This window comes from Trematomus bernacchii, unplaced genomic scaffold, assembly GCF_902827165.1.
Source record: "Trematomus bernacchii unplaced genomic scaffold, fTreBer1.1, whole genome shotgun sequence".
NCBI lineage: Eukaryota > Metazoa > Chordata > Actinopteri > Perciformes > Nototheniidae > Trematomus > Trematomus bernacchii.
This window is the reverse complement of record NW_022987778.1, coordinates 3493645-3517400: the sequence shown is the minus strand read 5'-3', so window position 1 is coordinate 3517400 and position 23756 is coordinate 3493645. Positions and strand designations below refer to the sequence as shown.

The 23756-nt window shown below is 40.4% G+C and overlaps 2 protein-coding genes across 4 annotated transcripts; both read left to right on the top strand.

Moving 5' to 3' along the window:
- Positions 1 to 163: 163 nt before the first annotated feature.
- Positions 164 to 9495, top strand: adpgk (ADP-dependent glucokinase). Of its 3 annotated transcripts, none has more exons than XM_034149203.1 (8): positions 164 to 364; positions 1579 to 1806; positions 3509 to 3734; positions 3817 to 3879; positions 4200 to 4320; positions 4404 to 4600; positions 6986 to 7084; positions 7430 to 9495. In XM_034149203.1, the coding sequence occupies exons 2-8, from the start codon at positions 1589 to 1591 to the stop codon at positions 7991 to 7993; spliced, it is 1488 nt and encodes a 495-aa protein (XP_034005094.1). In that variant the 5' UTR covers positions 164 to 364; positions 1579 to 1588; the 3' UTR covers positions 7994 to 9495. The 3 variants fall into 3 exon arrangements, with proteins under 3 accessions (XP_034005094.1, XP_034005095.1, XP_034005092.1); XM_034149204.1 differs by having other exon boundaries at positions 198 to 364; positions 1576 to 1806; positions 7433 to 9495; XM_034149201.1 differs by having other exon boundaries at positions 198 to 364; positions 1576 to 1806.
- A 1788-nt stretch (positions 9496 to 11283) lies between these two features.
- On the top strand, positions 11284 to 15603 carry ppib (peptidylprolyl isomerase B (cyclophilin B)). Its single transcript, XM_034149212.1, has 5 exons — positions 11284 to 11561; positions 12623 to 12736; positions 13080 to 13173; positions 13688 to 13872; positions 15181 to 15603. Exons 1-5 carry the CDS (start codon positions 11427 to 11429, stop codon positions 15301 to 15303), a joined length of 651 nt encoding a protein of 216 aa, XP_034005103.1. The 5' UTR covers positions 11284 to 11426; the 3' UTR covers positions 15304 to 15603.
- The last annotated feature ends 8153 nt before the right edge of the window (positions 15604 to 23756 follow it).

Sequence of the window (23756 nt, the reverse complement as noted above, 5' to 3'; positions counted from 1 at the left end):
AAACAGAACATATTTGGGCATTATAATGAATCAAGGAAAACATGAGAGCCACTGGAGTCACATTTCATGGGCTGATATTTCTATCATGCACAATTCAAAACGTTTTTTTTTTTTTAAGTTTGTTCTTTCCTTCACCATCTGTGTTCTTCACACTCTGTTCTGTGGATGTACCCTGCTGATGCGCATGCGCAGAGCGTGAGGCGGAAGCTGTTGTCAGTCATTCCTCCTTCACGTACCGTTGGACCTCTTCAGTTTCTGTCGCTGCACCGGCGGAATCTGCACATTAAACCCTGTTAATGTGACTCACCAGGACACAGTATCCTCTTCCCGTGCAACTGAACTTGAAGCCTACACAATATTATCGGTACGTGCTGCTAACAACTGCAAAGCTACTTCTATTTTTAACTAAAAGGCTCTTATTAAAGCTGAGTGTGTGCAGAGAAAAGTATCTTGTCTCGACTCTAAATTAGATTGCATGCTAAGCCTAGCTTTAGGCTAATTGCTACTGACAGATTAGCTTTGATTAAGTGAAGCTAAAGACTCACTGTGTTGCTGCTGCTAGCATGTGAGCTAACAAATATTGTGTACACGTTAGCAGTAACTTTACCCCTGCAGGCTGTAGTACCATAAAGTACATTCTTGCATAGTTAACTTGTATTTTAAAGGGCAGTACCACTCAATGCATATCATTAGCATTAGGGTGGTTAAGGCACTCCTTCTGGGTAGCTGCTGGTGGAAGAAGTACTAACATCCTTTTAAATAGTGAAAGTACTTGCAGAATTGCTCCTTTCATTATGTCATGTAAATATAGAATATTTTATATTAGTCTATCCTAAACGAATAAATACATGCAAGCAGTTGTGAAAAGTAGATAAGTACTCAAGTAGTGTTATTTTGTAGATACTTCACAATACATCCATTGCATCTTTCTACGTTTACTCCATTGTACTTCACTTTATTCATTTATTTGAACTCAATGTACTTGCAGATTAAGAATATCTTTTGAACTATACATTATAATGCATTATCACGACGACTGAGCCACCCAGCAGCAATATGTAAAGTATACATACCATATATAATGTATAATCTATAAATAATTAAGCTCAACCTTACCAGCTACAACTCTTGTAGCAAAATAAAGCATCATTCATTATAATCCAGAAGTATAGTAGGTACGATTCCAAAATGGGAAGATTTTGTTGCCAATGCTTTTGTACTTGTACTCCAATAAGTACTTTTACTTAGTCATATCTAAATGTGATCTATACATTTCTGTTTTCTATCTTTATTATTGTTTCAAGCAAGCTGTAATAAAAGACTATATAATTACATCCATTAGTAGCTCTAAATTTCCATCACACAAGAACAAATATAGTATATAGACTTTTTGCACTACTTTTTATTTTGTATTTTATTATATATGTTGCATTGTTAGAGGAGCTCAGGTCAGAATAATTTCATTGCCATTTCTACACTGTAGCTTTGTGCATATGACAATAAAACCTTTGAATCTTGAATCAAATCAGTCATTCTGATCCCTAATAGTTGGTGACAGGTTGTGTTGTGTTGCAGCAGCGTGAGCATCATGTGGAGGAAGGCTTCAGCGGCCGCCCTGCTGGCGTTGGCTGTCGGGTATTTCTACCACGGCGGCTCGGAGCTGCCGGAGCAGATCCTGCAGTACATCGGCCTGCCGAACTTCCAGACCCCCCCGGAGAGCCAGAAGAGCCTGGAGCAGGTGGTCTCCTCCGCCTGGGAGACGCTGATCACTCTGCCCACCCGGCAGTGGAGCAGAGTGGCTGTAGGGTGAGTCACAGGGGGGAACTGTGGGTGATATCAATCAATCAATCAATCAATCAATCAATCAATCAATCAATCAGGACTAAAACCACCAGACTCAGGGACAGTTTCATCCCACAGGCCATAAGACTGTTAAACACCTGAACTTTTGAAAGAACACCCATAACATTCATCTGGCTGTAACTTATATCAATATTCGAATTACTTGTATATAGACTTTTCTGCACTATTTCTATTATATGATATTTCATTTTATTGATTGCACTATTATCTGTTTTATTGTGTTGCACTGTTGGAGGAGCCTGTGGCCTAAGATTTTCATTGTCATAACTACACTGTAGCTATGTACACATGACAATAAAAGCCTTGAATCTTGAAATTAATCAATCAATTAACAACTTTATTAATCCCGCAAGGGGCAATTGGTTATGAGCAGCTTATGTCATGTACACAGGCAGGTACATACAGGAAGAAAGCACACAGATAGACCCGGGAGCCTGCATGTGGATCATTCCAATTTACACAATAAATAGTTCATAGCATCACAATAGTTAGAAAATGAACATTTTGTGACACGATTATGCTGGCCAACATAATTCCGATTTATTTCATTTAATTTAATTGTTTATTTGAATAGGGACAATGCACATTAATGAACACTTTAGACAAATAATGCTTCAAGTGTAAATATGCCGGATTTTAGCTTTGAGCTCATTTCCATCCGTAGTCCCTGACAGACAACATATAAGAACATGACATTTGTAAACATAGCAAAAAATAAATACATGATATGCAAAAGAGCAAGAGCAGCACACACAAGTATTTACCACATGCAGTACACTATAGCAGCAACGACATATTAAGTGCAAGAGATGATACAAGAGATGCATAAAATGCGAGAGGAGATACCCCTGTGTTAAAGTGCATTTAGCGGTGATTGCACGTCTGGTTGTTTCTCAACCATTCTTTGAGTTGACCTTTGAAACTATTGAGAGTGGGACAATCCCGTATCTCAGTTGGGAGGCTATTCCACAATGAGCTGCCTTTTAATGGAAAGTACATTTTGTCCAAAAGTGGTCCGTCTACGGTTCACTATATTATGCCGCTAATTGTCAACATATGATTAAAACAAGATTCTGAAACTAAGTTTAGTGAAAGGTCTCTGAACCCTTTTTTAGAACCACTAACAAAATGTTGTCTGCAACTTCTGAAATGAGTGTAAAAGTTGTAAATATGTGTAGCTGTGAATACTTTGTGAAAGCACTAATGGCCAACCCAACAATATTGTGACATCATTGGTATGGTGTATATTCTCAAAAAGATATTGTGATATTTTACATTGCCCAGCCTTAGTCGATGGAGATCATTACATGAGGGATTTAAATACAATTTGAAATGGATAAAAAAGTGTTTCATTTCAAACACACACCGCACAGGGATTCAGTGTAAGACCATAGGAAATGGTTTTTCATGTTATAATTTCCCTGTGTCTTTAAAATTCCTTGGCCTCTTTAGATTTTAAAGGGTTTGTCTATTTATGCACAAACACTTTGACACACATACAGACACCAGACCAACTTTATTCTAGGCCTCAAACAGCTGCTCAATCCTCCAATGTTGGTGATATAGTCCGATTACTCTTCAAACACACCATTAAAAAGTTTAACTATCAAATAACTTGTTGTATGTGGTTCTCTCCTGTTGTTAGGGTGAATGCCTGTGTGGATGTGGTGGTCTCCGGCGTGGGGCTGCTGCAGGCTCTGGCTGTGGACCCCGGCTCCGGCCTGAATCACGAGGTGTTGCACTCCAAAGAGGACCTGAAGGAAGCCTTCATCCATTACATGGAGCGCGGAGCTGCAGCCGAGCGCTTCTTCAGCGACAGCGAGGTGTTTCAGAGGATCGCACGAGCAGCGGCAGAGTACCCCGGGGCCAAGGCAAGGATCATTTACTCTGCTAACTCCTTGTTGTTGTATAAAGTTTGAAATGATCTTCTGTTAACCTTTTGTCTTCCTGCAGCTGTACGTGGGAGGGAACGCTGCCCTCATTGCTCAGAAGCTCGCCACATACCCTGACCTCGTGGTACAGTACCATGTTCATACTTCTGTTGTAAACTCTTATTCTTTCGCTTCATTAATGAGCTATTATATAACCCTGTTAAAAAAAATATGGGATATTTAAGCTGGTCTTTGAAATCAATTTCAGGAATTAAAAAATATCTTTGACATTATCTTGGCTTTTTTGGTTCAGTATATCAATCCTACAAACTACAAAAACATAATACCACATAAGTCCGAGCAAGTTTGACCAAATAAGTACTTTATTTAATCAGGGAGTCACGTTGTATTGTAGTGTAAATAAAACCCCACCTTAAAATGACTGTTCATATTTGTATTTGACAGGTTTTGTTATGTGGGCCGATTGGTCCTAAACTTCACGAGATGCTGGACGAGCAGATAATGGTTCCCCCGGGTTCCATACAGGAGACGGATGAGTATCACCTCATCCTGGAGTATAAAGCAGGTGAAGAGAAGAGCAAGCTGCAGCTACAGTAGTCCTTAAGTCTGTTAAGATGTGTTAATATAAAAGTGATTTTCTGTCTCAAGGTGAACAGTGGGGTTCGACACAGGCACCTCAAGCCAACCGCTTCATCTTCTCTCACGATGTGTCCAACGGGGAGATGAGCTCCCTGGAGACGTTCGTGGAGAGTCTGGAGGAGTTTGATCCGGAGCTGGTGGTGCTGTCGGGGCTGCACATGATGGAGGGGCAGGGCCGGGAGCTGTGGGAGGATAGACTGAAGGAGGTCAGTGGCCGAAAACTGTCCTTAACTGTTATCAATCAACAGAGCTGGTGTTTTTTTGCAAGTTTCTACAATTGTCCTGATTCCTATTTACTAAATTCATGTTTTGTTATGCTTTCCAGTCACAATGTGCTGTATAAATCTTATGCTGCGTTCACAACGGACGCGATGCGAATATTCGCTTCGCTCTAATCGCTCCTATCGCATCGCTCTAAACGCTCGAGTTTCACCGCGGCTGCCAGCTGTGTTTACTCGCATCATTCAAACAACAGGGTGCGTACGGGTGCTGGAAATCCTTGAAAATGCTTGAAATTGTACGAGGTGTTTTCAAGGTTTGAAAAGTGCTTGAATTTTGGGAATGGTGCTTGAATTTGGGATAAAGTGCTTGAAATTGTAAATGCTTTACTTCGCTTTTTAGATTAAAAGAAAATAAAGAAGTCGGAGCGCGCTTAATTGCTTCGCTTTTACATAAAACAGCTCCGCTCCGGCCTTCCCGCGCAATGCGCGTGACCGGCAAGTGTTTTTGTTACGTGTGACCTGGGCATTCTGATGAGAGTGATAGATGACAGTATGCCAGGAGGTTGCCGTTTCAACGAGCGTTGGCTAGCAGAAGACAAATACAAGCCATGGCTAAGACGAGGGTCAAGCGAAGCCCAAGAGTAGCCTCCTGCAAAGTGTGCAACAATAACGATGCGAGAGTCTGCGCTGACGAGCCACACACCACACGAAAGGTACGCCATAGTAGAGCATTTTAGATTAGGCTATCGTTGCATGTAAAATACATGACACTTTTCTCTGTGCGCGGCAAAACAAGCTCGCCAAAATGGCTTCACTAGTCTGGCAGTATTTTAAGTGTCTGAAAATGACAATAAAATAGCGGTATGCAACGTGTGTGTGAAGCAGAAATCCTGCAGCTCCACCCGCTGTGACGGACCGGTGAGCGGAGCAGAACACACATTAAGAGTTAGACCTAACACACTTAGCTATTTTATCTACCTCTGGAACTAGCTAAACTAGTTATAAATATATTTATTCTTCACTGTCGGGTCGCTCATTACTGGATCAGTGAGCTGCAGGAGATACTGACGGGCTGTCAGGAGAGAGAGAGAGGGGGAGAGAGGAAAAGAGAGCGGTATCGGTATCGGCCGATACTGATTCCGGCGATCGGCTCCAAAATTGGCGATCGGAGCATCCCTAATAATTGTATATGATATGTTTTATAATGATTGATCATTAAAGTGTTATCAAAGCTGGTAAAGTTGCAGCTAGTTTGAATGACTTTGTATACTGCAGAGTAGCTTGTGAATTTACTCCAGGTGGAACTAAAGTCTGATTTAACACTTGATTATATTTCACATCATTCATCCACATCTGTAAAGTAACTAAAGGTATTAAATACATGTAGTGGAGTCAAAGTACATCATTTACCTCTGACTTGTGTTTACTGCCAACCTAAAAGTACCTCAAAAATAGTAATCAATAATATATTGAAAAGTTATTTGGCTGATTGTTTTATATTGGCTCAGCCAGGTTATATGGGATGCCCAGTCTACGTACAGATGGGTCACTCATTTTGAAATATTAAACATAGTTTTCTTTTCTAACATTTTTAATTTTTCATCCTCGTGTAGAATGCTATTATGAAACACACATTTGGTTGTTTATAGCATAAAGAACATCTGATTTAATGTGAGGTAGGGAAATAATCATTTGAGTATAAGTATGTGTATATAAATATGTAATTTACAACAGCTGTAAGATGCTTGAAAAGCTTGAAAATGCACCTTGAAAATGCTTGAAAAGTGCTTGAATTTGACTTTGGAAAAGGTGTAAGAACCCTGAAACAAGACGCGCTGGCTCGGGAGCTACAACTACAACAAAATGAACATATTTTACAGTGATTAAATTGTAATACACGTTTCTAAATGATGCCGAAGTAACAACATACTGATACCGCTTAGTAAAAACCATGAATTAATGCTTGACACGTCTGCAGACAAGACGGCAGGCGAAAAACCTTTTAAAATGCTTGTTTTCTGAATGAAGATCGGGTCGACCAGGCTAAGCTAACGTTGTATATGCTCATTCCACACTCATATCAACGGCCTACAGACATAAATAAACCAGCGACTGTATTCGCCATGTCTGCTTCTGTTGATGTCTGGTTATTACATAGAGGTTACGGATTACCCATATTTTACTCTTAGCTTATACAAGTGAAAAAGAAATGACAAATAAAACATTAATTAACTGAAAAGCTATGATTTGCTGTAATGCGCTGAAGGCATTTCAAAGTTAACATGCATCATACACAAACATGCCTTTTTTAAATGTTCCCGCTTTTGTTTTAGTTCTTCTTCTGATCTTCTACTTGTTTTCTCTTCACAGGCTGTGTTAGCCATATCTGAGATCCCCAGAGATATTCCCATCCACCTGGAGCTGGCCAGCATGACGGACAAAGACTACATGAACAGCATCATGCAGGAGGTACATGTCCGGAAACTGTCATGTTGCATGTAGTGAACTTCCCCGAGAGGATAAGTGGGTTCATAATCCAAGTGCTGTATTTTTTTCACAGACATAACATAAATAGGACATACATGCTTACATAACGGCACCTGTTCTACATCAGGGTTAATCATTCATGCCGTCCTTGGACACCAAAAGGACATACCATTTCTTGATGCTATCGATGTTCATATTGGGCAACCATTATCAACATATTACAGACATTATCACTCCCCCTCATCAACAAAATTATCACACAATACCTGAACCATTATGATGAAAGTTCTGTATTTTTAATTCATGTTTTTCTGTGTTTCCCGTTAGCAGGTTATGCCCATTGTCAGCTCCATCGGGCTGAACGAGCAGGAGCTGCTCTTCCTCTCTCAGGCTGGAGAGGGGCCTCATGCTGAGATGGTAGCCTGGAAAGGGATCCCAGACGTGGGACGGGTCAGCGACATCCTCCTGTGGATCCTGGAGCAGCACGGCCGCATCGAACCATCCTCCGAGGCGGACCTGACTCGCGTTCACTTCCACACGCTGGCCTACCACATCCTGGCCACGGTGGACGGGTACTGGGGGAACCAGGCGTCCGCGGTGATGGCCGGAGCGCGGGTCGCCAGCAGTCAGGCGTGTGGCCTCCAGGCTGTGGACCCCAGCAAGGTGGAGCTGAAAGCCCCGCTGGAGTTTTACAGCTCACACGCTGAGCCCCGAGAGCAGCTGTCCCTGATCCCAGAGCAGCCGGTCACCGTGTGGCGGAGAGGGAACGTCACCTTCCACCTGACGGCCGTGCTGGTGTGCCGACAGCCTCTGAGGACAGTCGGGCTCGGGGACGCCATCTCAGCAGAGGGACTCGTTTACTCCGAGTTCGAGGCCCAGCAGCCCTTCTGAGGTTTGCTTCAATCTGACACTCCTTGAAGTCTGAGATTGTTAGGTCGGAGTTTCTAAGGTTGTTCAGGCTTCTGTTTCCTGAACCAGTGTCTTCCCCTCTGGATCTCCACTGAGTTTAAGGATGTGATCGATGGTGATAGATTTCAATCCTGCCTGATGACTCCTCCAGCCAGCTCTCCTCTGTTCCTCCTCCTCCAATCCTCCTGCAGACACAGAAAGTGAGGCGGCGCTTCACAGAAGTGTCTGGGCTGCGAGGCGACCTGACTCTATGCATCGGCCGCGACTCAAAGCCATGTTCACAAACTCCAAAGAGTTCTGTTGGCTCACCTAATTTACTCTGACCTGCATATCTTAGGTATGCTGTGCCTTTAGAAAAATATGAGTTTAAGAAGTTCTAATAATACCGTATTCATATTTCAGAGCCACTTCATACTTAGCATCACATCAGCTGACATATTATAACTCACACATATAAATAATTCTGTTTGACTGGAAACTGATGAGCGTCTTAGTATATTGTAGAATCTAGGTGGAAATCTTGATGTTCTGTGTTTCTTCAACTCAATGGGTGACTTACTTACGTGTAATTAATGTTTAGACTGTTAAGACATACTTGACCTTTTTGTTATTTGTCACTAAAAGATAAATACTAGTCTTCTCAGTTGTTTAAGATGTTAAAGTTTCTCAACTCTGCATAGTAACAGTTATTATAATCTCTGTTGCTTTAACACTCCTGATGCATTGTCTGTATATGATCAAATAAGGAGATTCTACACTATAAAATGCAAGTGTGGTTTTGAAGGGGATCCTTCTTTATGCAGTAAAGCTCAGTTTACAATGAGATGCACCGGATGATTAATTGAAAAGGTTCTGATGGCGATAAAACACAGATGATGGTGAAATTAAATTCCAAAATGAGCTGTACACCATTATGTTATCCTGGTTACTGTACTTCTTTGTATATTTTTTTACTGTTTTTTTTGTACATGGTCATTCTGTCAGTTGTTACCTTCTCTCACTTGTAAAATGTAACTGTAACACGATTGGCTGGAAAATCTTACTGTTACATACAGCAAGAAGAGCTTCTGGCCTATCGGTACATTATGCTGTTTCATGGGTTGTTTGGTTGTTTTTTTTAGCTTACTTGGGAGCGCCTGCTTCATGTTAGTATACATTGCATAGCCGTAAGAACAATGTATTTGTATACCTCACATGGCCGCTGAAGGCATGCAATAATGGAGTCTTAATGCAAACGTACAGCAACAAGAAGAAGGGCGGTTTTTTGTTGAACAGAGTTGATTATTTGCACTAGTACGAAGGGGCAGGAGTGCTTGCAGAGGTGAATGTAACCTGTACTCTGAACCCCAGCCCCTTTATTTTTAGCAAGTACAATCTTTTCATCTTAACTAATTTCATAATTTGTGTCTCATGTTTTAACAATTGTAACTGTCATCATGTTTCATTTCCATGTAGTTTGTCATTAAAATATATATGGAGAGGCCTCTTTGTGGTGATGTAGGTTACTGTGCAAGTCAATGCCAAGATGAACTTCACATTAGTGCTTATTATTGGTTAAAGTCTTACATGGATGTCATGCAAGTTCAATCGTTTTTAAATAAATAAAAACGTCTACAAAAAAGATAAAAATGTGCTAATCTGGAAATGTGGTGAGACTGGGTTCTGTATAGACACTAGAGGGTTTTACTGTGCATATTGTTTAATAAAGTTAACTTAAGGTGACAGGATACATATACAATGAAAAGTAATATTGTTCTGTTGGGCCAGCTGCTTCTTGTTTTTCCACCAGGGCCTCAACTAGGGTTATCATGTCCCTGAGATTACCACCTAACTCTAACCCTAACCCCATAACGGTCTCGTTTTAATCAAACTTCTTTAAAATGTTCATCGCTAAGAAATGTTTCATAATTTCTTTTTGACAGAAAAATCATTCAAATGTAAAAATGTCATGTACTCACCAATGCAAAAATAAATGCATATAAAAAGCATAATGCATACACTGCATTGTAGAGAGGCGAAGTCCCTCCCTTTCCGGGGGAGCTCCATGGGACCTTATTTCAGTCGATGGGGAGAGAAAGATTATCTTTCGATCCCGTTTGAATTGTGCCACGAATTACACATATGATGTTTGTCAATTTAAATTATAATTTTGCAAGTCAAAAAAATAAAAATGTGTCGTAAAACTGTGAAGTAACACTTTTTTGTGTGTGAAACCGCTCAATGAACTACATCTCCCGTCTCGCACCACACACCAAGACGGCCGTCACATTTCACTTCTTTCTTTCAGAATGAGGCGAAAAGTATTAAAAGAGGTGAAAAACACTACAAGTCTGGGCATGTTGAGAGCTGTACATACACACAAGGGGAGTTAGTCGGTTCCGTAAGAGCCAGCATGCAGGACCGGGATTCTGGGATTTGTAGTCTTTCTAGTTTTACGACAAACTGTGACTTTTTTGACATGGAAATAATTTTTTAAGATTGACAAACATCATATGTGTAATTCGTGGCACAATTCAAACGGGATCGAAAGATAAGTTTTCTCTCGCCATTGACTTCAATACATAATCTTTCCGAAATAAGGTCCCATGGGTCGGAAGTAGATGTGTATAAATCAATGTTAAACAACAAAAGTTAACCCGATTTGATTGAGTTTATGTGAGTATATTAAAGAACATAGTCAAATTCTTAAACCTTTAAATACAAAAAAAGTGATAAAACAATTTGTATGATTACAGAAGAATACAATTGATCTGGTTTTATTTGATATTATTGTAGTTAATCACTTTTTAGCTTTAAATATCATTACAATTCAGTTATTAGAATCAGGATTCCTTTATTTGTCCCGAAGTGGGGACATTTAGGTATTATTTCAGCATAAAAATAGTGCAGATAAAGTAAAAAGAATACACTTACATATTAAATTAAAAAGTAGGCACATATTATTAATAATAAAAAACACAATAGGTCAAAACAAATAACAGATAAGTACACCATGATAACAAAAAACTAAGTAGCAGTATTTTTTTTTTTTAAGTGATCATGTAAAAATATAGAAGTAGCCTTTAATAATGACAGATTTTAGATAGATTGAAAGAAAAATAAAGTGTGTACTTTACAAAGTTTTATATTTTATATTTGAATTCGATGCTGAGGAATGCTGGGAAATCTCTCCGAGCGCTGTAACGCGTATGCATCTGATTGGCTCAAACGCCAGATACATGAACCAATCAGAGGCCTGTGCGTCGGCTTGCTGTGTCTGAAGTCCCGCCCCCGCTGTGGTCGTGGAGGAAGCGCAGCTGGAGCAGCAGCGGCCGCCTGGCAGAGTCTCCACCCCGGATACCGCTCTCCTTACCCCGACTCATATAAAGGTAGCAATACTTACAGGGCCGTCCTCGGGCTGCTTTTTTTCTCGTTGATGGTTAGACTCTGCGAGAGAAGGATGAAGTTCCTTGTGGCCATTACGATCATTGTGGGATCCCTGATTTTCCTCGCTTTCCCTAATGGCTCATCTGCGGACGAGAAGAAGAAAGGCCCCAAAGTAACAGCGAAGGTAGGTGTTAGCCTGTTAGCCCGTTAGCTCGACTGCTAGCCCGATAATGTAGAGAAATCAAAGCTGTTCTTCACCATTTCATGCTAACAGCTAGCTGCATTCTGTTAAGCCACGTCACAGAAAAGTTAGCCTCCAACGGCTTCTCCTTGTCTTGTTTAACTAACAGGCGGCTAATATGAGGCTAATTGTAATGCACAACCTAATTTACAATCGTATACAATGGCATAAAACCAGGTTAGCAGACAGCAAATGAGTGGAAAAGGACATTCCTTTAGTCCTGGCTAATCTAAATGGAGCTAGCCGTCGTAGCTAGCATTTTGGCCTAACTGTTGGTTTTTCCAAATGCACCAATATTAATGTCCTACAGCCATTTAGGCAGTTGCCGTTTCAGGCTGTACCTATTGATTATTCCCCTGTAGCTAGCCCTCTGTGTCTCAGAGAGATGCTATTGTGTCTGGGTGCAGCAGGTTTGTCCACGTCTGCAGTTATAAGGACGCTTTGCAATGTCCACACTATTTTGTTTGACATTTACATCAGTGCAAAACTAACAATGACCCATCTTCACATGCAAACTACTATTGTAGAGAAAGACTGACAAGCCTAAATTACATTTTCTTTATTAATGCATACCTCTTAAAAGCTGCCGTGCTTGTTTTCTGAACTTCAGGTGAAGAGTTAGTGAGTCAGAATACAACTAATGATTACTTCTGCAAGATAAAGTAGGTTTTCTGAAACTTTAATTCAAAACTAGTGTTTTTTTGCATGTTGATTTATGATGGGGGGAAAACGGAACTGAAGTGAAAAACACAATCGTTTCGTTGATCTTAATGGCACATTATAACCGTGCCATATCCCGGAGAAACTTGCCTTAAACAATGAATATCTCTTTAAAACACTTTTGGCTGTTATCAATAATTCCATCACTATGTTTGGCTGCAGGCAGACTCCCCAACAAAGGAAAACTCGATTGCAGTGGTCATGAATAGAATCGCATGGAGTCAATCTCATTAACATGTGACCATGGGGTGTAAAATAACTTTATGTTTTGACTTACTTTCTAGGTGTTCTTTGACATGAAAGTTGGAGATGAAGAAGTTGGAAGAATTGTCATCGGAGTTTTTGGCAAAACTGTTCCCAAAACAGCCGACAACTTCATCGCTTTGGCAACAGGAGAGGTGAGAGCATCTAAGTTTGTTATGTGTTCCCGAAGTGTGACACTCTTGGACTCCCCAGTTTCACTACTGACTGCAAATTAAATGGGGGAACAATTCAAGCAGTCATCCTTCTTCTTTTTACACAGTAGTGTGACACAGAAAGGGTCTTGGGGTATAATTTGCAATGTTTACTTGTTTCCCTCTAAGTCAACATCCTTCTTTACTTTCCCAAACCGTAAACCCCCATGTCCTGGAGAAACACTTTGAACAAATAATTTCACTCATTCATGTCAAATACTGGCAGCAGGTAGCCCTTTTTGTAAGTTTTGTTTAACTTAACATTGTGTTTGTTCTAATTAAACAGAAAGGATTCGGTTACAAAGGCAGCAAATTCCATCGAGTCATCAAGGAGTTTATGATCCAGGGTGGAGACTTCACCAAAGGAGACGGCACTGGAGGTAAGATGGCCACCGACACTGGCATTTAGGTCAGGATTTAGATGTTGTCTCTACAAGATCCCACTCGTCAAATATGCTGTCCTGAACATTTAGGACTCGAGGCATTTTACACATTTTTCTTGGTGTCTCATGACCTTTTAGAAAAAAGACATTCCACGTGGCAAACTCAGGAAAAGGAGCACTTTCTAGCAACTTTTTTGTTTCTATGAAATCCTGAGTTTTATTCATTTACTATTAATTGGGAAATGCATTTTATTATTTAAAACTTAAAAAGCTCGTTGTGCCAAGAGGTATTTCACAATTTGTCTTTGCCCATTGTGACCACATGAGTCGGGGTTATTTGACATTTTGGCAGATGCTCTTGTTCAGAATGACCCAGTGTTGTGAGTAATAAAATGTCATCAGATAAAGTAGAGATGAACCTTTGGCAGCAATTCAAATGAGATGTGAATATGTGTACAGAGAGGGAATGTTTGCAGAACGACAAGTTGCTAAAAAAATAATGTAATTCTAGGAAAGAGTATCTATGGAGACCGTTTCCCCGATGAGAACTTCAAGCTGAAGCACTACGCCGCCGGCTGGCTCAGCATGGCCAACGCCGGCAAAGACACCAACGGCTCTCAGTTCTTCATCACCACCATCATGACCCCGTGGCTGGACGGCAAACACGTCGTCTTTGGAAAAATCCTGGAGGGCATGGTGAGTGTCAGTGAAGAAAACAAGCTGTCAGTTGTTGAGCAAACTTTGAAAGGTTACAGAAAAGCAATGGGAATTAGCTGAGTTTTCATCAACTGGTTTGGAGCCAATCAACTTGTATTAAGCTTAGAAGGCTTGCATGGCTGTAGTTCAAGAGGTTTGGGAAGTTTGCTTAGTTGGCTAACCCATTTACAAGAGAGGAATTTTTAAGGTAACTTTTTGTAATCATTGCTGGGAGTAAAGGGATTCTGTAAACTTTATATTTTGCAGTTGCACTTATAATAACACTTTAAATGTTTTATTTAAGAATCTGGACCACTTTTATAATTGCATATTCATATACTCATGCTGTAGCAGATGGTGCAAAGTGACACAGAATTGCATCGAAATGAGTAGAAATGATCGTGTCATCTAAATCGGAGACTGTAATCTGCATCAATTTGGTCCTGAACATTCCCAGATGTCAGGGTTTACTGTTCCTGTTTTGGCTTTTGGTCATTTGTTTATTTTTAACAAAATAACTGCACAATCTGTCTGGAAAATCTCCAATGTCTCCTCCTATACTTAAAGGCTTTGATATACCTGTTGCTCAGACTTGAATTGAGAACATAAATGTCTTGTAAATATTCAAACTGAAGGGGAAAGGCAAGCAGGAATGTAAAGTTTGGGTCACACATGATGTGGCTTTTTTTAAATATCTCAATATAGATATCAGAAAACCAACTGGTGAAAAGCAACAACGTTCATTTACTAAAATAATATATCTTTGAGGTACTTGTGCTGTGGTATTTAAATGTGTTATTCTCCTTTTATACTGTGCAAATTAACATAAAAACCTGATGGTTGCACAGTAAATATAACTAAATGTAACAGATTAAATTGCCCCCATAGTAAAACAAAGTTACATAAGATCCATCATGCTACAAGATACTAATTATGCGTGTGCACAAATGCTGCAGTGATAATAAACCAACACAACCAATGTATAACAATATAGCACTGAATGGGACCCTTCTGCAGAATGAAATGTTTTTGATTACGTACATTTTACTAACTTGAAAATGTATTCCATAACACTGAGATTAACTAAGGGTGCTTTGGATACTAGAGCCAGCCATTACAAGCTAATCAACAATTAAACTATTGTATATAAACTGATATTACTGTACACATGTTTATTCTAAGGAAAAGCTACCAAGAATTATCACAATGCTACTTTATGGTTCCCTGATGTCAACTTTTGTCTATTTTATGAACTGTTTTGACTGTGCTGAATCAATCTAATAATTTGTATTTGTTTAATTCCTCCAGGATGTGGTGAAGAAGATCGAGGCCACAAAGACAGACGGCCGGGATAAGCCTCTTAAAGATGTCATGATCCACGATTGTGGCGTTATTGAGGTGGAGAAGCCCTTCGCTATTGCCAAGGAGTAGAGCACTACTGAGGGAGAACAGGACTGGGGGGGTGGGGTTTGGGGTTTGGGGGGGGAGATTGGAAATTGTGCGGGCCACCATGTTTTATTACCACAACAGCCCTGTGGTCCTGCAGAAGGGGATTCTGGGAGATTCTGTTTCAGTGGCTGCTGTCTTAAAACACCGGAGGAGCATCGAACAATCATGACGCCACTTTGGGTCCATCTACCAACGAGCATTCCAAGGTGCAACCAACTGTTCGTTGTTGTTTTTGTAAAAAAATGAAATCTAAAATAAAGGTTTCAATTTTTGTTAAAAATGCAGAGTGGATTTTTTTACTCCTCCAGGTATCACCAGCAGATTCACATTTGGCTGTACTTGTGAACATGTGTTATTACTGCTGTTATACCTTGCTGTGTTTAAACAGAAAATATGGATTGTGCACCTTAAATTCTCAAATCACACATTGTTTACATCCATACACACTTTATGGCAATTCTTGTTATGAACCCTAGGGGGCGCTGTTTACTCGGATGTATTATCATATGCTTTGATTAAACATACATCATCTTTCAGCATACATCTCTACAAGCAAAGTCATTTAGGGCATTTATTAAAAATTGCCAATTATCTTTTACTCTATTCATTTTGATGTTAAAATACTTTTCTGTAAGAACAGTTCTTCAACCAAGACTTTGTTAGGTTTAAAGTATATCAGTCAAATGTATTAAAGCTCTTATTGGGCAGAATTTTCCCTTTCATAAAGTAATATTGTTATAAACTATTCTGATAATATACATTCCAGCAAACCTATTAACTTAACACAAAAAGTAAGGACGTTTGTGTTTGGTAGATGTTGTAACCATGCTTTTTGGCAATACATCTTATACCGTTGGAAAGCCTGTTTTCTTACCTTTCCAATGGTACCACATTTGTGAAGAACAAGCCTTTGTGGGATGAGCAGCTGAGTATGAGGGGTGCGCCCATGAAAAATGTGACAAATCTCTGCCAATGCCAAACAGCTTTTTTTGCTGCTGACTCAAGTTTGGTGTTTGGTGGATTGGATGATTAAAGTCTGATGAATAAAGACATATTGGCAACAATTTATTTATGAACAATGTATTAATTTAACAAGCAGCCTCAGTAGCGTGTGGAACCAAACACAGCCACAAAAGCCTCTCCTCCTCATGCTGTCACCAGCCTGCTCACACTCTGTTGTGGGATGGCATCCCATTCTTCAACCAGCATGTCTCCCAAGTCAGCCAACGTGGTTGTGTTGGTCACTGACAGCAGGGCCAAGCTGATCCCAAAATGGGGTTCAATGGGGTTGAGGTCAGGACTGCAGGCAGGCCATCCTCTCCACTCCTACTCTATCGGTGCAGCAATCAGCAAAGCGTTCTCTGCGTCTCCTCCACACTGTGACCCTACGATCCATGTGCCGTAGGCAGAAACTGGACTCATCGCTGAACATAATGTTCCTCCACATGTTGAGGTTCCAGTGCAAGTTGGCCTGACAGTGAAGGGCAGTCATGGCAGGCCTCATGGAAGCCGTAAGATACCGGAGCTGCTGTTTGGCATTGGCAGAGGAGATTTGTCACATTTTTCATGGGCGCAACCCTCATACTCAGCTCTGCTGCTCATCCCACAAATGCTTGTTCCTCACAAATGTGGAACCGTTGGAAAGGTAAGTAAACAGGCTTTCCAACGGTATACGATGTATTGCCAAGAAGTATTGTTACAACATAGAAATCATCTACCAAACACTAATGTCATTACTTTTTGTGTTAAGTTACTAGGTTTGCAGGAATGTATATTATCAGAATACTATAATGCTTTAGAGGTGAGTAGCATTTTAATATTGCTGCTGGTGGAATATATTACACTACGTTATGTTACAAACTATATTTAAGGGTAGTAGAAAGTGCAATATTTGCTTCTGAAATGTAGTGTACTCAAGTAAAAGTACCTCAAAAGTGTACAGCCGTTGAGTTGAGTACTTCTTTCATCACTGCTTAAAACTAAAACATTCATCTATAAACTTCATGATTTAAATATGTTAATTTCATTCTTATTTTGCAGAGTGACTCTCTCACACACCAGTGGCACCTCTGCACTCAGCTTCACTTTTACAGATGACTTTAAAGTGTGTCTGTGTGACCTGCAGAGGGCTCCCTCACACAGGAGACCCCAGCTCGCTGCAGGACAGAGGCAGTCTGTCTTTGTGGTTTCACACAAGATTGTACTGCAAAAATGAGGAATTGTGCATTTCTGTGGTACAATCAACATGTTTGTGGATGTAAGTCGGCATCTGTATTTGCTTCTGCTTTTGATTTTGTGACAATTGTTCCGTTTCACTGCACCAGGACAGTGTAAAGAAAAATAGAAGTTAAACACCTACCTGTTATTGTCCAATCTTTCTGATGCTCGTGGGAAAACCACTCCCATCTGGAGCTTCAGAAGAAACACATCTGTAAGGTATGTTCTGCGTCACTGCATGTTGTTTATGAGTCACAATTGGCGGCAGATTATTGATTATAGTGCGCATTCACCTGTTTTGCAATAATACAAGGACATATTACTACCAGAGTAAAGTGTATATGAGTTCATTTTTGTATGACAAAACATTAAGTGCCTTTGAGTGGAGTCCTGTGGGAATACATTATAAAAATAGACGTACATTTGGGGCTCTCTCACCAATAATATTTACAATGTGTTACAGCCTCCTTCTTGTATGCCCCAAACAATGATTCATATTAATGCCATATGAAGTAATGTCTTCTCATGAAGCCATTTTTAGAAGCAGTGTCAGAGCCAGAGGCCATGGGAACAGCAGGTCCCAGATCAGCATTCCGAGACATGACTGAAGTCTAGTTTCATTTCTCGAAGTGAATCCCTCCTCAGCACTTTTTTCTTTTTAGGAGCACATGTTGCTCTGAACAATTTGAATGTGAAATGCACATGTATATGAAGATGTTACATCATTCACCTTAAAATGACTTCCATACAGAAAAAAAACATTAGATAACGGAAAATGTGTGATACAACAAATACTTTCTCTGTATGGTGGAGATGATTATTATGCTCCAGATTACAATCAGCCTCAGAAATCAGAAACTAAAACAGACTCACAAATGAATAAAGATTGTTGACAAGCTAAGATCCTTTAATACTGCAGGTACACACCCTGGGAAAGTCCATCTTTATTTTAAGATGTAGTTGCATAATTAAAGAGGAGTGTGTGAACAGTATAATCAGAGCATCATTTGGAAAGATTATCCCACCATGATCTTAAATTATATGACCGACGTTGGCTCTGATGAGTGATGTAGCTTGTTATTGAGCCTCAAAGGGTTTACAACTTTAAATTCCTCAATACAATAGTTTGTAATGGAAGTTTAAACTGATTAATTGAGGGGGAAATGCCTATTGATCCAGCCAAGAAAAAAATACGTTTTTTTGACGAGATACAGAAATTGTGTTTTTGCCCGGGTGTCCTTGTTTTGCCCAGATTCACTCAGGCGTCCCGTGACTCAACAGAAAGAAAATATGGAAAGAATTCCCTGGAGTAGGCACAACCGTGGTCTTGCTTAAACCCTCTGTTGTTCGGTTTGGCCTTGTTTGTGGCGATTGGGGATTGTCCGGTGAAACAGTGTTATTCTTCAGTTACTGGCTTTGCTTGAAAAGCCGGACATATCTGGCATAGCTTCCTGCAAGAGGCTTTGTGACCGAGATTAAAAGAACACTGGAGAGAATCACAACACCAAGCGTGGAGGTTTTCTGTCACACTGGAGGACTGAATGTCCACATCCTGCCCTCCTGCCAGGGACCAACGCACCCATATTTTCTCTGAAAGTCTGAATATAGATGATAAATAACAGGCGCATCTGCTTTGATTTAATATCTGGAATACCCCCTTAGAATATAATGTTGTATTGGATGAGAAGATGCATTCTTGCACGGTCAAGAATCGGCCTTCAGAAAGTAAGCAGACCCCGCCTTCTTCTGTGTTGTTGGCAAAGCTGTAAAAATCAGTTTTATTAAAGTAACAATGGGTCAATTGACTACAAACCCACCAAACATAACGGTTCTCTTAGCTTTAGAGAGTCCTTAAGCATTAGCCACATGAAATAAAGAACACTACTGACTTAGCATTGCACTCTTTTAAACACAGTCAACCGCAAGAAGTCTAGGGATATCTTTCTCATTCCATATTTTAGTCTTCCTTGTGACAATCTTGTTCTTACATTACCCTCAAGGCATCTCTAAAGACGACAGTGTCAACGAGTCTAAGGAATTGGGTGTGTTATGCTAACGTAGCAGTTAGCCTGACGCAGATATAAGAAGTCAGCTACAAAGGTCGAGTAAAGTACCTTCTTTCTAACTCGACACATCCAGATTTTCATTTACCTATCTCTCTATCTGCACTGACGGTTCCCCTGTAAAGGCCCTAACTGTTTCACAATGTTTTCAGCTGTTTTAAGTAAACAATTCTGAACACTACTCGCTCTAAGTCAAACAGAAGACAGACATGTCATTATGGACTTACATGTATTGTATGGCCTCAAATACAACTCAACATTAACGTTAATGTTGCTCAAAATTAGCTGAATCTGTTTATAAAAATAACAAAGAGAGCTTTTGCAAACATCTTTAGGAGGTAGTAATATGTCAAATGTGTGTAGGATTATCAGCTAGTTGTAGAGTTCTGCCCCCATGTGGCCAAAAAAGGGAAACATTAGATTAACTCCTTTCAAAATAGATTTTTTTTTAAAGTTTCATATTTGACTAATGTTTTAAACAGGTTCGCAGGGTTCAAGTTCAAACATTGTCAAAAGTCAAAGTCAGCTTTATTGTCAAAATGTCTACATGTGTTATACATACAGAAATCTCGAGATACCGTTTCCCGCAGTCCCACAGTGTGACACATAAAACAAGATACAAAAAGGGCCTATATAAACGGGGTATACAACTAAGTAATAGTATTAATAAGTGCTGGTTAATAATATATTTAAAAAACACAGTCCACAGAACATGAAATGACATTAATGCAAGTATTTTTTGTGAAAAATAGAAAAATGTTCAAAGTACAGTTTCAGAGCAGTAGCAGCGGAGATGGGTAGAAATTGGCTGAGGTTCTCCAGGACACAGAGACTCCTGTTCTCTTTTATTGTGTTTTGAACGATGAAATGTGAATCTTAATCATGTTAACTCTGGTTCCTTTTATCCTCTTTCTCACACTCTTTGTAGCAGAGGCCTACATGGAGAAGTGCCGCAGAGATAGTTGTACTTCTGCAAGTTCCCATCCTCTGCAGAAGAAGTCATAAAGGGGCGCTTCATTCGCTCAGTTACTGTGTTTGGCAGCTTTACAATCCTGGTGGTTTTAAATTCCTGATGGAGTTTACTGTGCTCCTGGGGTCCTTTTTGATGCTTTTGTAATTTATATATAAATGCCTGTATCCAAATCAACCGTCAGATGTGTGAGTTGTCTTGACTTCATGGATTGGCAATACTTAGATCATTGATTGTTAGTTACATTTTTTGTTCTTTGGAGACAATAATACAAAAATGTAGAATATGTCCAGCCTGCCAAAACTTTACATTTTTGAAAATCTTTAACAGCAATGACACAAACATGTACTCATACCAGAAAGCATACAACAAGCCTGTTTGGAAGAACAAGACTTGTGACTTTGACTGCAGGGAACAACAAATTACTCGTAACATTCTGCAGTTGAAAGGCCTGAAGAAAGCGGGGATCAAGTTCAACAAAACAACAGCCGAGGCACGTCCACAAAGATAAGGAAACACAAACACACAGGGTACAAATCAGAGGGGAAGCAGTTCCGACAAGAGAAGTATAAATATACAATATGAGCGGCAGCGTGGGAAAGGTCGCTGTGGGAACTGGGCCTTGTGTTTTTGTCAATGAGTTTCAGAAAGCTGGGCTCTGACTCCGGTACGGCAGACTTTTGGGTTCCCACCCAAACCTGTGCCGGGTGAGTAGTGTCACGTCCATTTCTTCATTGTTCTCCAGCTTCCTCTCTGGTTTCTTTCCCCCTGCTTGGCTGCTTGCAGAGGTTTCTCATGTTGTTCTCTGGACGGAGCTTTCTTTCTGGACGGGCCCAAGGCTGTGGTGACTCGCCGGGTTCCCACGATCTCCTGCCCTTCCTCCACAGTTACTGCTTGCTCACCGCTCTGAACAGGATGCGGTGCAACAAGGCCACGGAGAGTGTGTGTCGATTAAGAACAGCTCTGTTGGGTTTCTATTGTCTTGAATGGGAATTTTATAAGTTTAAAGAATAGATGATGTGAATGTGTATCACCAGTAAAAAGAGATGGAATTCACCTTAGGGTGGGCTGAGCCTCTCAAACAAGAATTCATAGGTAAACTACTCAAAGTACAACAATAACTGTCAGTTTAATGGACAAAGTGGACTAACGGGTCGCTGTTTGTATTCTTTTTAATATTTCAGGTCCACAATACACATTTTGTAAGCAATTTGAAATGCAAAACAATCATGTTTCAAGGTTCAAGGTTCTTTATTTGTCATACGAACATAGCTACAGTGTAGTTATGACGATGAAAATCTTAGGTCACAGGCTTCTCCAACAGAGCAACACATAACACAGATAAACAGAAAAATATAGTGCAAGTAAATAGTAAATACAAAAAGAAAAATTGTTTAAAAAAGTGAAATGCGAGTCTATATGCAAGTTATTGGAATATGATATATTAGGTAAATAGATAAATAATTTCTAAGTAGCAGCCAGATGAATATTATGGATGTTGTTTCTAAGTTCAGGTGTTTATAACAGATGTTGTTTCAACAGTTCAGGTGTTTAACAGTCGTATTGCCTGTGGGATGAAACTGTCTCTGAATCTGGTGGTTTTAGTCCTGATGCTGCGGTACCGCCAGCAGACTGAACAGTTTGTGGCTGGGGTGATGGGGGTCTTTTATAATCCTGAGGGACTTCTTCCTGAGCCGCTGGGAGTAAAGGTCCTCCATGGATGGCAGCTCCGTCCTGGTGATGTTCTGTGCAGTTTTCACCACCCTCTGTAAAGCCTTACGATTGAGGGCGGTGCAGCTGCCGTACCAGGCCGTGATGCAGCCAGTCAGGATACTCTCTATGGTGCACCTGTAGAAGGTCAGGATACTCTCTATGGTGCACCTGTAGAAGGTCAGGATACTCTCTATGGTGCACCTGTAGAAGGTCAGGATACTCTCTGTGGTGCACCTGTAGAAGGTCAGGATACTCTCTAGGTGCACCTGTAGAAGGTCAGGATACTCTCTATGGTGCACCTGTAGAAGGTCAGGATACTCTCTATGGTGCACCTGTAGAAGGTCAGGATACTCTCTATGGTGCACCTGTAGAAGGTCAGGATACTCTCTATGGTGCACCTGTAGAAGTTGCAGAGTATCCTGGAGTCCATGTTGAACCTCCTCAGCCTGTGGAGGAAGAAGCGCCGCTGTGAAGCTTTTTTTGATGATGGTGGTGGTGTGAAGAGTCCATGTCAGCTCCTCAGAGATGTGGACACCGAGGAACCTGAAGCTGCTGACTCTCTCCACCGTAGTCCCATTGATGGCGATGGGGGCGTGTCCCTCTCTCTGCTGCTTCCTGTAATCCACAATCAGCTCCTTGGTGTTGCTGACGTTTCCTTTTAGATCTCATTAAGGCCTACATGCACTAGAGTTGATTAAATTAAGTTAAAACAGAGTGTGTCCATCTATAGGGGAACATGTATAAAAACCTGTGTTACTATTGTAAAATGTTTGAGGAAGTCAAATTGTTTCCCCTTGTGTCATTGAGGCAAGCTTTATATGTAGTTCACAGTTATTTGTGATGGGAAAGAGGATTTGATTAGATTTGCATTTGTTTATCCGAGGCTGGGAACCAATGTCTAACTTTGTGAGATACAGAGAGGAAGCTCTGCAACCCCTAACCCTGACCTATAACCTCCTTCAGTGGAAATGTGAGTTATTTACTGGTAATGAAGATAATTCCCATCTTTCTGTCCTCATAAGTACACGTTTTACAAGTTCAAACCATGCCCACACACCATTGGTTATTATCAGCCTGCCCAAAATATTCCATAACCTCTGTGGTGTACTGCTGTAGGACTACAATGTTCCACTGAGCTATAACTTGAATAACGTTGGTAACATAGCACCCTGAGATTTGCTTGTTTGCGTTATATCAAGTGTGAGGTGAATCGATATTGCCGTTCCACTTGGTAGGCTAGTTGGAAAACTATTGTCAATTTGCAGTCATTGAACTTTTGCAGTTCTGCGGTTGTGGTGTTGTAATGCCTATATCATAACTTAATAAATATCTTTGTAATACTTTTCTAATAGACTCTAAAGCATGTATTTGTTGTTGTGTTAAGATATACATTTAAACACACTGTACACAAATACCTCTTGTGCTTGTTGCTCACCCCATAAACAGTACACATGACATTAATGCACACCATG

Coding starts and splice junctions, on each gene's coding strand:
- adpgk (XM_034149203.1), top strand. CDS start 1,589: ATGTGGAGGAAGGCTTCAGCGGCCGCCCTGCTGGCGTTGGCTGTCGGG. Junction 3,735..3,816: donor CAGAGTACCCCGGGGCCAAG/GCAAGGATCATT, acceptor GTCTTCCTGCAG/CTGTACGTGGGAGGGAACGC. Junction 7,085..7,429: donor TGAACAGCATCATGCAGGAG/GTACATGTCCGG, acceptor GTTTCCCGTTAG/CAGGTTATGCCCATTGTCAG.
- ppib (XM_034149212.1), top strand. CDS start 11,427: ATGGTTAGACTCTGCGAGAGAAGGATGAAGTTCCTTGTGGCCATTACG. Junction 11,562..12,622: donor GCCCCAAAGTAACAGCGAAG/GTAGGTGTTAGC, acceptor CTTACTTTCTAG/GTGTTCTTTGACATGAAAGT. Junction 12,737..13,079: donor TCGCTTTGGCAACAGGAGAG/GTGAGAGCATCT, acceptor CTAATTAAACAG/AAAGGATTCGGTTACAAAGG.